At 39.7% G+C, this 13,681-nt stretch overlaps 1 protein-coding gene and 1 long non-coding RNA gene across 2 annotated transcripts; both read left to right on the forward strand.

Annotated features, from left to right (window-relative positions):
* Nucleotides 1–3,243: 3,243 nt before the first annotated feature.
* Nucleotides 3,244–5,496, forward strand: LOC128745908 (uncharacterized protein K02A2.6-like). Its single transcript, XM_053842974.1, has one exon. The coding sequence runs from the start codon at nt 3,244–3,246 to the stop codon at nt 5,494–5,496; it is 2,253 nt and encodes a 750-aa protein (XP_053698949.1).
* A 3,291-nt stretch (nt 5,497–8,787) lies between these two features.
* Nucleotides 8,788–11,821, forward strand: LOC128732717 (uncharacterized). The gene is made up of 3 exons (XR_008411833.1): nt 8,788–9,012; nt 9,067–9,235; nt 11,332–11,821. It is a non-coding gene; the product is annotated as an uncharacterized LOC128732717 (long non-coding RNA).
* The last annotated feature ends 1,860 nt before the right edge of the window (nt 11,822–13,681 follow it).

Below are 13,681 nucleotides of genomic sequence, written 5' to 3' on the forward strand. Positions count from 1 at the left end.
GGTTGTACGAAGCTACAACTGCTCGATTTTTACTGCGCGCAGCGCCAATGACTGGTAGTTGTGATAACAAAAACTAGGCAGAATTTTAAATTAATTATTATTTTGCAAGATTTTGGCAAAGATATAACGCTAAACGCTCGGCATCTTGAAATTTGTGTTAACATTTCGTGAATAGGAACAAAAACCAACGCTTAGACCATGCAATTAGAGATTATCGGTGATGAGCACAACCACGTACAACATACAGCAGTATGTCTGTCACCCTTCCGTTGTACATGTACAACGCTGTACACGTACAACGCTGGTACAATTGTATGTCTGTCTAGGGTATAATACCAGAGACAGACATACAATTGTACCAGCGTTGTACCTGTACAATTGTATGTCTGTCACCGTGTACAACGATAGAATCACGCAAGCAAAGTGGTACAACGGTGGTTTCTGTACCTACCTCTTTCACCGTTGTACCACAGATAACAGACATCCAAGCTAGAACAAAAAGCTTCGTAAACCGTGTGTAAAATGACTCTAGCGACATCTAACTGCTTATTGCCACTTGCATTCTCTAAAGTGATTGAAGCGCCCGCTTGCGATACCTGCAGCTGGTGTTGGGCAGAGCTGCCAGATATCCCGCTTTTTTCAGCTTACCACATATTGTACACATATATTATAAATACGGCATGGTTAAAAGATATGTTTATATTAGAAATCAATATAATTCCAAATAGATGAAACAGAATGCACAAAATCATTCTTTCCGTGATTCGGCGTTAAAATTCGATAAAGAATAATTCTTTTAAAAAATATCTGGCAGCTCTGCAAAGTGTTGCTGATATTTTGAGGTTTGTTCATGACAAAAAAGGAAGGAAATATTTTTTCCTTTTGTTTATCTGCCCGTTTAAGATTTCGTGCAAGTGCGAGCAGGCTCTTCCGCGAAACTAAAAAAGGATGTTCAATTCTTTTCGCACTCACACGAAATCTCATTGTGGATTGGCAATGCGTGCGTGATGTCAAAAGTAAAATATTTCCTTCTGTTTTTTTTCTCGCTAAAAAGCTAAACATCGATGATTCGCGGTTTTGCTGATATTGTTCAGGCGTGAGAAAAAAAGAGGGAAGTATATTTTTGATTTTTTCGTTACCCACACGTTGACAGTTCGTTACGAGGTTTCCTGTAAGTGCGAGCAGCCACGAAATCTCTTTTACTGCTTTCAACGCGAATTCGTGACTACAAAAGTGAACGAAATTTTCAAGCCTGTTCGCACTTACACGAAAACCCATGCCGAATTGTCAAAACTTGTGGAAAAACAACAGCAAAAATACTTCCTTCTCTTTTTTTCTTACAAAAACCAAACAAATATCAGCAACTTCGTAGTCTCGAATATGTATACAAGAGATCGTGTAGGGTGTAGCTTCGTAGTCGCGAATGTGTACCTTATGGGGTTTCCTGTATGAGCGAGCGGGTGTCGATTTCTTTTAATATACACTAGGGCCCCCAGCTATATAGGATTTTGTGTTAGTATGAGCAGGCTTCAAATTGCTTTTGCGCTCATGTCTTCGAATGAACATTTTAGGTGATCGCAGTGCCACCATACTGCTTATTGCCACTTGCGAAAAACCGTTGCAAGTTTTTACACACGGTCCAAGCCTAGCTTGGATGTCTGTTATCTGTGGTTGTACGAAGCTACAACTGCTCGATTTTTACTGCGCGCAGCGCCAATGACTGGTAGTTGTGATAACAAAAACTAAGCAGAATTTTAAATTAATTATTATTTTGCAAGATTTTGGCAAAGATTTAACGCTAAACGCTCGGCATCTTGAAATTTGTGTTTACATTTCGAGAATAGGAACAAAAAACAACGCTTAGACCATGCAATTATAGATTATCGGTGATGAGCACAACCACGTACAACGTACAGTAGTATGTCTGTCACCCTTCCGTTGTACATGTACAACGCTGTACACGTACAACGCTGGTACAATTGTATGTCTGTCTAGGGTATTAAACACATGACCTGCTTAAGTGTCCGGATATTGATGCAGCATGGTAGCACCTGTTGCAGTAATCCTTCACGAAATTCCAAATCGAAACCGCTGGATGTGACAAAAAACATGTAAACAAATCACCAAGTGGTGTCATATGACGGCAAAATGACGTCATCGCAAAATGATCTATACACGGTAAAAAAAGATCACGTTGAAGAAAAGTGATTTACCATTGAATTAGCACTACTTGCCAAACAGTTCAACGCGAAATGCAGACACAGAGAACAGACATCCATTCACGAACAAATTTTTTGGGAATTGTTGGATAAAATTTCAAATTAAAATCACCTAATATGCTAGCGTCACCACCACTATAGCACAGACAAACAGACATAACACTCGTTTTCCATTCATCGTACCGATTAAACCGTCATTTCAAATTTGGGCTTAGTTGGGAATGTCTCCGTTTTGGTCAAAGTGGCGCTTTTTGACGAAAGAAGGGGAATTCCCCATAAAAAATACTTACTACTTCGAGGGATACCCATGTTGCTGTTTGATATTTGGGAATGTCGATCATAGATGGTGCTAGTGTTCAGGCTAAATGTGAGGTACGATAATTTTTGTTGATTTTTCTTCCAAGAGTTACGTCTGTTTGTCTGTGACTATAGTTTCCCAACTAAATGATTCTTTTGGTTTGCACACTGACAACCTTTGGCTCCTCTGGCGCTAGTTTATATGGACTATAAGCGTTATGCTAGCGCCAGAAGCTAGCCGTTGTGAGTTTAGTGTAGAATTTTATACGCCTTCAGCGACATCATCACTATAGTTTCCCAACTAATTTGACATAAGTTTTATCCAAGTGGGGACCTTTTGCTTGGATGTCTGTTCTCTGTGATGCAGATCTCTTGAAATGAATTAATACTGTCATGTCTGGCAGCACTACACGTCACAACTCTACAACCAGCATCTCTATTCACGTACACTGTGCGAACTGCCAACCACTCGCACACTTCCTTTTCTATTCAATCTTCATTCGCAGAGCAACAGAACATTGACATGTGCTTTATACGAAATCAGTTACATAAAATAAAAATGTTATTCTATGGTAACTAGTGCTTTCATTCAGTGAATATCAGCCCTGAGTTCCTGACCTACGTGTCCTGCTACTTATACATAACAATTTGGCGACGAGGATAGCGAAAATTACGGACCATTCTTTTGCATCTATTTCTTCGTTGGAATCTAACCTCAAACTCCGGAATGGATGATGCAATTCCTGCTGTTGCCGCTGGTGTTCCCGCTGCTGTTCCCGCTGCTATCCCGGTTGCTTTTTCTTTCGAACCGTTCAACGCAGCTACTGCCAAATTCGATCGCTGGTTGGAACGGTTGGATATTTCGTTCCGAATTGTCAAGGTCAGTGTGGAGGATAAGCGCGATTACTTACTGCACTACATGGGAAGTGCAGCGTATGACGTTCTATGCAACAAATTGAACGACCCCCCGCACCCGAAAACGTATGAGGAGATAGTAGCATTGCTGAAAACGCATTTCAGTCCAGCTCCACTGGAAATTCTCGAAAACGTTAAATTCAACAGCCGGAAGCAGAAGGACAATGAGTCGTTGAGTGATTACATCATGAATTTGGAAAAGATGGCCCAAACCTGCAACTTCGGGGCGCATCTGGATTCAGCTCTTCGTAATCAATTTGTGTTCGGAATCCAAAAGCAAGAAATTCAATCACGGCTATTGGAAGTGCGTAACTTGACATTGGCAAGAGCAAAAGAAATTGCATTCGGCATGGAGATGTCACTTCGGGGTACAGATGAAATGCACGGTGTTGTTTCACAGCCTCAAGTACAGCACATTGAACACGGGAAGAAGAAGAAAAAGAAAATGTTTCGACCACCAACGGAAAAACAAGGCAACACTTCAAATTCGTCAGGACCAAGTTGCTACAGGTGTGGTGACAGGAATCATTTTGCGAACAAATGCAAGCATCAAAACACTACGTGCAACCATTGCAGAAAGAAGGGGCATCTCGAAAAAGTATGCCAGTCGAAAATAAATGCTAAGAAGGAAAAAAAGGATGCACATCACATCGAGGACCTGCCTGTCGTGAAGGATATTTTCCATCTGCGGAGCATGCGTGGATCGACTGACAAATTTTTGTTGGATCTACCGGTTAATGGGAAGAAGTTGACCTTCGAGGTGGATACTGGATCACCCGTTTCCCTCATCAGTGTGACGGACAAAAGACGTCATTTTTCGAACTTGAGCGTTCACCCAACGAGTACTAAGCTGGTGAGTTATTGCGATACAGATATCAACGTTTTAGGTAAGATATTTGTAAATGTTTCAAATGGTGATGAGTTCACGTTGCCCTTACACGTCGCGGAGTCGAACAGACACCCATTGATCGGTCGTGATTGGTTAATTGAATTGGATATAGATTTAAATCGCGTTTTCAAACCCGGTAATCATTCAGTTTCACATACAGAAAATTTTCAACCGTCGACTTTTAGCGCTTTGAAGGATCTGCTGGGCAAATACCATCGAGTGTTTGGAGACGATGTGGGTAAAATAACTGGGGTTCAAGCTTCTTTGACTTTGCGTACCGATTCGCAACCAGTGTATATAAAGGCTAGGTCAGTAGCATTTTCCGTACGTAGTGCCGTCGATAGAGAGATCGACAAATTCGTGAAAGATGGTATCTGGGAGAAGGTAGATCACTCCGTGTGGGCCACTCCGGTTGTTCCAGTTAGGAAAACGGGTGGTAAGGTAAGATTATGCGGAGACTACAAGATCACCGTCAATCCTCATTTACTGATAGATGATCATCCACTCCCCACAGTAGATGAATTATTTGCTACCGTCGCTGGGGGAGAAAGGTTCTCAAAAATCGATTTATCACAAGCTTACTTACAGTTGGAAGTTCGGCCTGAGCATAGAGATCTTTTAACATTGAGTACACATCGCGGACTTTTTCGCCCGACCCGGCTGATGTATGGGGTGGCTTCGGCGCCTGCCATATTTCAGCGGCTCATGGAACAGATTTTCCAGGGCATACCTGGCGTTACAGTATTTATCGACGATATTCGTGTTACGGGTTCCGATGATGTAACTCACCTTCAACGCTTGGAGGAAGTGCTAAAACGTTTAGACTTGCATGGCATGCGAGTCAATCGTAACAAATGTGACTTCTTTTCCGAGAAAATAGAGTATTGCGGTTATATGGTGGATAAATGCGGAGTACATATGCTTCGTAAGAAAATAGATGCTATTCAAGACATGCCGGTTCCAAAAGATAAGGAACAAATTCGTTCGTTCGTAGGGCTGGTTAGCTACTACGGAAGATTTTTTCCAAATCTAAGTACAATACTTTATCCTTTGAACAATCTTTTAAAAGACGATGTTCCATTTGTATGGAGCAAGGAATGCGAAAAATCTTTTAATTTGGTCAAAAGGGAAATGCAGTCGGATAGGTTCTTAGTGCACTACCCAGGTAACCAATAAGCATTAAGATAAGCAGTAAATCAGTCGTTTATTAGCATCCCTGGCGTTTTATACTGCAGGTTGTTGTTTATCAGCTTTTTGACTGCATAACTGTTGTAAATTGGCATCCACAATTCTATTTAAATTCTTCTTGTTGGTAACTAGCTGCAAATAAGCATTGTCAGCACTATAAGAGGGCTAGCAGTAAAGTAGCCGCATATTTTGCCAAAATAGCATTTAAGTAGCATTTAAGGCAACTTAAATGCTTATCGGCTTGCTTTTAAATTGCATTGGAAATGCTTATTGGTTACCTGGGTATGACTCGGAGTTGTCAATAGTTTTGGCAACGGATGCTTCACCCTACGGTGTGGGTGCGGTTCTCAGTCATCAATATCCAGATGGAACTGAGAGACCTTTACAGTATGCTTCACAGACTTTGAATAGGACACAGCAAAAATATTCGCAAATAGATAAAGAAGCTTATGCTATTATATTTGGCATCCGTAAATTTTACCAGTATCTGTATGGACGGAAATTTACTTTGGTGACTGACAACAAGCCAGTCAGCCAGATCTTTTCGGAGACGAAAGGTCTTCCTACAATGTCTGCAATGCGTATGCAGCATTATGCCGCGTTTCTGCAGACTTTCGATTACAAGATCAGATACCGTCGATCGTCAGATCATTGTAATGCAGATGCTATGTCCCGTTTACCTTTGGCTATTTCTGATCCCGAGTCAGAAGTTGAAGAGCCTGACGTTGTAGAAGTTAACTTGATACAAACAATGCCCTTGACTGTGGACGAATTGGGATCTGCCATTTTATCTGATTGTAGTGTGAAGGAGTTGCTGTTAGGTTTGAGAACAGGTCGACAAGTTGACCAGAAATTTCGTTTCGGTGTACAACAAGTAGAATTCAGCCTACAAAAAGGTTGCATAATGCGAGGAATTCGAGTATACATACCCCCTTCGTTACGCGCTAGAGTACTAGATGAACTCCACTCTACTCATTTCGGAGTTGCTAGGATTAAGGCACTTGCTAGAGGGTATTGCTGGTGGGCTGGAATTGACAAAGACATAGAAGTACTTGTTGAGAACTGTGCTTCATGTCAGGCTACTAAATCGAACCCTCCTAAAATCTCTTTTCATTGCTGGGAGACGCCATCTGAACCGTTTCAACGGGTTCACGCGGATTACGCTGGACCGTTCATGGGTTTTTATTACTTAATTTTGATTGATGCCTATTCAAAATGGCCTGATGTTCGTGTAGTCAAAAACATGACTTCAGAAACCACGATTCGAGCGTGTAGAGAGTTTTTCAGCACTTACGGAATACCATCAGTGTTCGTAAGTGACAACGGGCCTCAATTTACTTCGTCTGAGTTTGCAAAATTTCTTAAACTGAACGGAGTTGTACACAAGTTTAGTGCTCCATACCATCCGGCCACGAATGGCCAAGCGGAGCGTTTTATTCAGACGATGAAGACTAAATTAAAGGCTTTACAATGTGACCGCTCTCATGTACATGCTGAGCTTTGCTCAATTCTACTATCGTATAGGAAAATGCTTCACCCTACCACCGGGTACTCTCCTTCAATGATGGTGTTTGGCCGTCAGATTCGTTCTCGTATTGACCTTATGATTCCTTCCAAGGATCCCAAGGGAAATGAGATCCAAGGAAAAATTCGTGAATTACAAGTAGGATCTAGAATTTCTGCACGGGAGTACATGCACGAGAACAAATGGGCGTTCGGAGTTATAAAAGAACGACTGGGAAAGTTACATTATTTGGTTTTGCTTGATGATGGTCGTGTGTGGAAGCGCCATATTGACCAATTGCGATCTGTCGGCACTGGGGTGATGAATTCTTCAGCAAATGAAACTTTTTCGCGTGGTGATAGGTCTGCCGTTTACGATGATGAAGGCAATAGTATCGCAGTAGCTCCAGGTGAAGGCACTCCTACGGTGGATACTCAAGGCCGACGCGCGGCCGAGAATTATTGTTCGACTGACACTGTTCCTTTCCCAAATCCAGTTTTTCCCAATTCGATAGAACCTTCCATTCCTCCAGTATCTTCGCAGGAATATACGGATTCTCAGAGATCGAGCGGTTCAGCAGCTAAGCCAGTTGATCAAGGGTTACGGCGTTCTAAGCGGACAATTCGACCACCCACCAGATTGGATCTTTAAGATGATGAACTTTTCCTGAGAGGGGAGAGCTGTCATGTCTGGCAGCACTACACGTCACAACTCTACAACCAGCATCTCTATTCACGTACACTGTGCGAACTGCCAACCACTCGCACACTTCCTTTTCTATTCAATCTTCATTCGCAGAGCAACAGAACATTGACATGTGCTTTATACGAAATCAGTTACATAAAATAAAAATGTTATTCTATGGTAACTAGTGCTTTCATTCAGTGAATATCAGCCCTGAGTTCCTGACCTACGTGTCCTGCTACTTATACATAACAAATACAAAACATGATGAAATCAACAGAAAATCACTTAAATCGAAATATTTTTATACATTGTTGTTCATGTGCTGTGGTTTGAAACTGAACAGTCAATCATGTCAATTAAAATGGTGTTATTTATTATAATTGTTTATTTACATGTGCAATGGAATGCCTTACATAAATACCCCCTGTTGCGCTGCACTCTGCGCAAAGACGTTTCCGAATGGTGAATAACGGTGGCCTGTGGGAAACTTCATTGTGGTTGACCGGTTTGGCAGACTGATTGTTGTTGTCCGCTACTTGGAATCGGTTCCGTGACCTTAAAACCAAATGCTAATTTATAAATTTTATTCAGTTATAATTCCTTCTATACTCACCTGAAGAGCACATAAGTGGTTTTATTCGATAATATTCTTATCACTTGAAATGCAGAATTTCACTGGTGCCGCGAGTTTAAAACAATTTTTCACTGACATGCACATTTGTGACATTTGTGAAATGCAAACAATTTCGAATTCAATGGGTAAAGACAGTGGTGATAATTCTGATGGTAATTTCTATTGAATGGTTTTCAAACAAAGATGTTATCATTACAAATTGAGAATCACCTGAAAATCAAAGGTAAATCACTTTAATTTATAGTGCAAAGTGTCAGACTGAATCAAGTGTGAAAGCACTTGAATTAGACGTGACGATTTTTTACCGTGTATGGAATTTGACAAGCACACCATATACACGGAAAACCAAAAGTACCCAACAACTATGTTTAAGTAACCTAAAATTGGGTACTATTGATTCATCTTCAGTGTTGGGTAGTTTTTAAATATATACATTGAGTCATATTTACTTAATAAAACGGTAATGTGCGCATATGCAATGTTGGGTACTATTCTCCAACTTAACGTTGAGTAGTTTGTACCTAACGTTGGATGAAAATAATTGAACCCTATAGCGAGCTTTGTTGATGGTGGTTTTGCTCGTTTTATTTACTTCGTGATTAGTTTTTTCCGCGGTGGCATTTCGTTCGCGGTTTCGTTTATGAACCATTGACTGTTCGATGTCGAATGTTCGAAATTGGTAAGTAAGTAATTTGTGTCTAAAGCAGTCGATTTTGAAATTTTATTTTTGAAGGACTGCAGTGTTACGTATAAACAGCAGAAAATGGAACAACAGCATCAATCTTCTTATGACTTAGATGGATCATCGAGACTACCAGACATTTTCTTACCGACCCGTGATAGCTAATCAGGAAGCTCAATAGTATGCCAAACTGTGGGACTACTGCGGATCGAATCCCGAGGTAAGCTATAGTTTCAAAATACTGTAGTTTAATTAGGCTATTTTTATGGAAATAAGCGTGAATTCTTAAAAACAAAGCATTTTCGGATAAATGTTTATAATAGTAACACGAAGTACACCCAACAAACATTTTTGTTTAAGAGTAGCTTGTCTAACAATTGTGTAACTAAAACCAATGAAACAAGCCCTTGATAAGCTACTATACAACAAAAATGTTCCTTGGGCATAGAGTAGTTATGTTGGAAATTCTTTTAAAACAAAACATGTCTCTTTATATGATTTTACCGCTTCCCAGGCTGGAATGCAGCCGCAGCCGGGTTCGAATCTAATGGCATCCACCCCCACATTTTTGACATAGGACTACGTGCTAGTTTACTACACTGGGTTTCACGCCAACTCAACCAGAAGATAGCTTTTTTGACGTAGGACTACGTCTTTGTTTACTATACTGGGACTGGGTAGCACTTTGTTAAAACGAAAATAGAAGTGTAACGTTTGAATAAAAGGTTTCAAATGGTAATAGGGATCATTCAATAATAACGTCCACTGTGGGGGGAAGTGTCAATTTTGGGACAGGTTGTGACAAAGGGGGGGAGGCAAATGGACTTTCATCAAAAGGCTGCAAAAATATGTTTCTCAGTCATTCATCACTCAGCGATTTATTTCGATTTTCGAATTTATCTTACTTCAGAAGATCGCTGCAGAGCCCGACATCGTCAAAACAAATAAATAAAACTGATTCTCTGCTACCTTTGCTTCACTCTAGAATCGACTTGTTTCATCTGCTGAACAGAATCTTTCAAGCAAGCACTTGGTTGAGTTTTGCGACGCAATCGGACAGAGGAGGGAGAGGAGCAGAAATTTGGTGGACGTCATAATTCAATCGTCCCATAACTACTCAACTACTGAACGAAATTGAACAATTTGTATGTCGTTGGATAGATAACATGACCAGTAATTTTATGGAGGGGATAAGAGAGCAATTTTAAAGAGGGCGTAAGAGGGAGGGCTCCTATACAAATGAAACACAAATTTTCTCAAAACTCGAGAACTAATCACAGAGAACAGATTAACAGGCTCGAAGGAAGTAATCGATTTTTTGTGTAAAATCTGTCGGTAGCGCCCTCCAGAAATAGTTTGCTAAACGCATCAAAAAATATCCATGTACCTTTATCAATATTTCTTTGTGTTGGAGTTACATAGCAGCGACGGCAGCGACATCAAGATTTAGTTTGCCACTTACTGCTCGAGGGGTGCTCTATTGAAGGATTTCTCGTAGATCACATAAAAACCTTTTACACACTTTTTGTCAATTACCTGGTAGTCTGTTCTCTGTGGGGATACCTCGATATAAGACAACCTCGTCATAAAACAACTTCGATATATTGCGGAGTTTCCACCTGTTAAGAGTCCTACTCGAAAATTATTAGCGTGGTTATTTTCTGCGTTTACCACACATGTTTGCAATTTAGCAATTTGAACCATCAATGTTTCGTTATTGCCTCCTCACTGCACCCCTCCTTGCTAGACAAGCATATTTTCAATGTATTTAGTAAGTACAAGATAGTTATTATTAAAAAACGAATTTGCGTAGGACTTTGCGTCCAGGGCAGAAATTGCTGCCAGGTGCAATAAGACAATTCGATATAAGATAATTGTCACATTGATATAAGACAAAACTCTTTAACATAGCTGGTAACGCAACCAGAGCTAATTTTCCATTCCAAAATCTGCGCCATGATGTTCATTATTTCAAAATAACCCTAAAAGTTGTAAAAAACTAATAGCTCCAGCAATAATAAATAGTTCAAAAAACGTAAACACACAAGACGGAGCAAAATTGGAGACCGCTAATGCATTTTTTTTTTTGAAAAAATCATATTTCGATATAAGATAATTTCGATACAAGAAAGCTTTTTGAAATTATAAATTGTCTTATATCGAGGTATTCCTGTATACTGGGAAATTATAAAACAATTATTGTAATACAAAGGCCAGGTAACACCGCTAGGTGGATTAATTTAGGTTTTATCAGTAGAATCTAAAAGGAAAAAAATACATGACGACTAATCTACTGATTTTTCTTTTCACTTCCAGAAGTCCGATGCCTTCCAGCATCACTTGCTTGTGTACAACGCTTCCGATCGTCACTAGGTCACTCTCTGTTTGCTAGATCAGCTGGACGATCGATAACATGATAGATACCCAACAAACATTTTTGTTTAAGAATAGCTTATACATTTATTTTACAGCTAATACCCATGGAACAAGTGCTTGATAGGCTATTATACAACAGAAATATTCCTTGGGTATTCAGAACAGAACTATTCCGATGCAATCAAGCTTGTCACAGCCGGTTGCATCTGTTTCGGGTTTACAACCACTCCAATGTAGTGCAGGTGATGGTGAACAATGTTTAATAGCATCTTAGATCAGATTACCTTGGATTAACTCGAACATAAACGATTCGCTTGTACAGCGTTGATCAGCATCAAATTTCACTGTCGAAATTTATCGTTCAAAAGATCACTCGTTACTCAAAACTATATATAGTCACATTTACAAAATAAATTTAACTATCTTACGATTGTTGCTTTTCGGATAAGTTCGACCTTTTTGTTATCTTTATCATCAGTTCTTCAACATTGGTTCATTCCATCTACTCAAACATGAGTTCTTGCGTATCAGTATAATTAAAAATAATGTAATAGCGAATAACCAGAATTCATCCTATTTTATCTAATCCAGCTTTCCACGAGCGATAATGGCGGATATTGAGCAAAAGTGAGCACAATCTTTTGACATTCATTGGAGGAGCGTCGAGTTCGCCCTGACGGAGTCACTATGGATACATTCATGATTGTTTGTTGTTCGAGTGTAAAAATGTAAACATTGTTCAATTTTGCAGATCAGCTAAAGAGGAACATAATTGAACGGACAACAAGTTTTATGGATTGTGGCTTTGCAGTTTTCACAAATTTCAGGGAGAATGTCCAAATACGCAACGGAAAGTTTCTTATCAAGTCGAGATGCTGTTTGAGAGCAAACTTGACAACGGCTCGACCAACATGAAGTTAATGTTTGCGTTAATGTGTAATGTTTCGAATGTTTAATTCGCACGATTGTGAAAAAGTATTCTGAGCCAGTGCCTTCAGCAAATTATGGCCGCAAACCACTATAAAAGTTTGAATCCGTTTAGTTATGTTCCACTTCAGCTGATCTGCAAAATTGAACAATGTTTACATTTTTACACTCGAACAACAAACAATCATGAATGTATCCATAGTAACTCCGTCAGGGCGAACTCGACGCTCCTCCAATGAATGTCAAAAGGTTGTGCCCACTTGCGCTCAATATCCGCCATTATCGCTCATGGAAAGCTGGATAGAAGAAAATGAACAAAAAAACGTTTAAATACGGCTTAAAGTTTAAACACGAGTAATTGATTTCTGAGATTTTTAATGCAGTTATTATGCTTAAAACAAAAGACATCCACGAAAAAAAATTTGTTTTGTTAGATTATAGTCACTTTAACAGCTTATGTCATTCGTGACTTCTGCGGGGATGGGATTTGAACCCAGGTCTTCGGCGTGAGAGGCGTGAATGCTGACCACTCCGCCGAGACTGACCCCTTCATGAAAATTTATCATTGTGCTCTGACAGACGTAAAGAACACAATAATAAATTTTCGTGAACTTATCTTTTGTTTTAAGTATTGTCAATTGCAAGGAAAATTTTACCATCCAAAGTGCGATATCGCTCATAAAAGTGCTATTTTGCATTAAATCGTTTCGGTATCTTCGGCGCACTTATTGCTTGGAAGATAACGAAAAAGTGCGCCGAAGATACCGAAACGATTTAATGCAAAATAGCACTTTTATGAGCGATAGCGCACTTTGGATGGTACAATTTTCCTTGCAATTGACAATATAAAAACTGCTTTTAAAATCACAGAAATCAATAAGACCTTAAATAGACGAAATCGGGCCCATTTTACGTATTTTTGAGTAATTTTTGACGTAGGACTACGTCTTACGGCAAGTTTTAAGATAGGGTGTCATTCCAAAAAATCGAAAAATGCGAGCGTCACGAAAAATGAAAGGTTTTGGGCGCTAATAGCTCAGCGGTTTTCCAATCGATTTTCAATATTCTTACACCAATCGATCGGAAAATCTTCTAAGAATTGACCCAAATGAAGAAAAGTATGGATTCTTGATGTTGAACTATTGAAAAATTGAAAATAATGAACCTATGTTTTACCAGAATTCTCGCTTCGTGATTGGTTGGAAGATTCTTTACGATGATCTAAACCTACACCAATTTGATATCTGCGCTTGGGAAGTAATCCAAACCAAGTGGCAAAGCTTCCTCATTTCAACAAGATTTTTTATCACCGCGGGTCAACCTAGACCATTTTGATGTCCTTGCTTGGAAAGTACGCCAGAGA

Source organism: Sabethes cyaneus, chromosome 1 (assembly GCF_943734655.1).
Source record: "Sabethes cyaneus chromosome 1, idSabCyanKW18_F2, whole genome shotgun sequence".
Lineage (NCBI taxonomy): Eukaryota > Metazoa > Arthropoda > Insecta > Diptera > Culicidae > Sabethes > Sabethes cyaneus.

What these genes read in the sequence shown, in the direction of transcription:
- LOC128745908 (XM_053842974.1), top strand. Translation starts at nt 3,244, where the DNA reads ATGGATGATGCAATTCCTGCTGTTGCCGCTGGTGTTCCCGCTGCTGTT.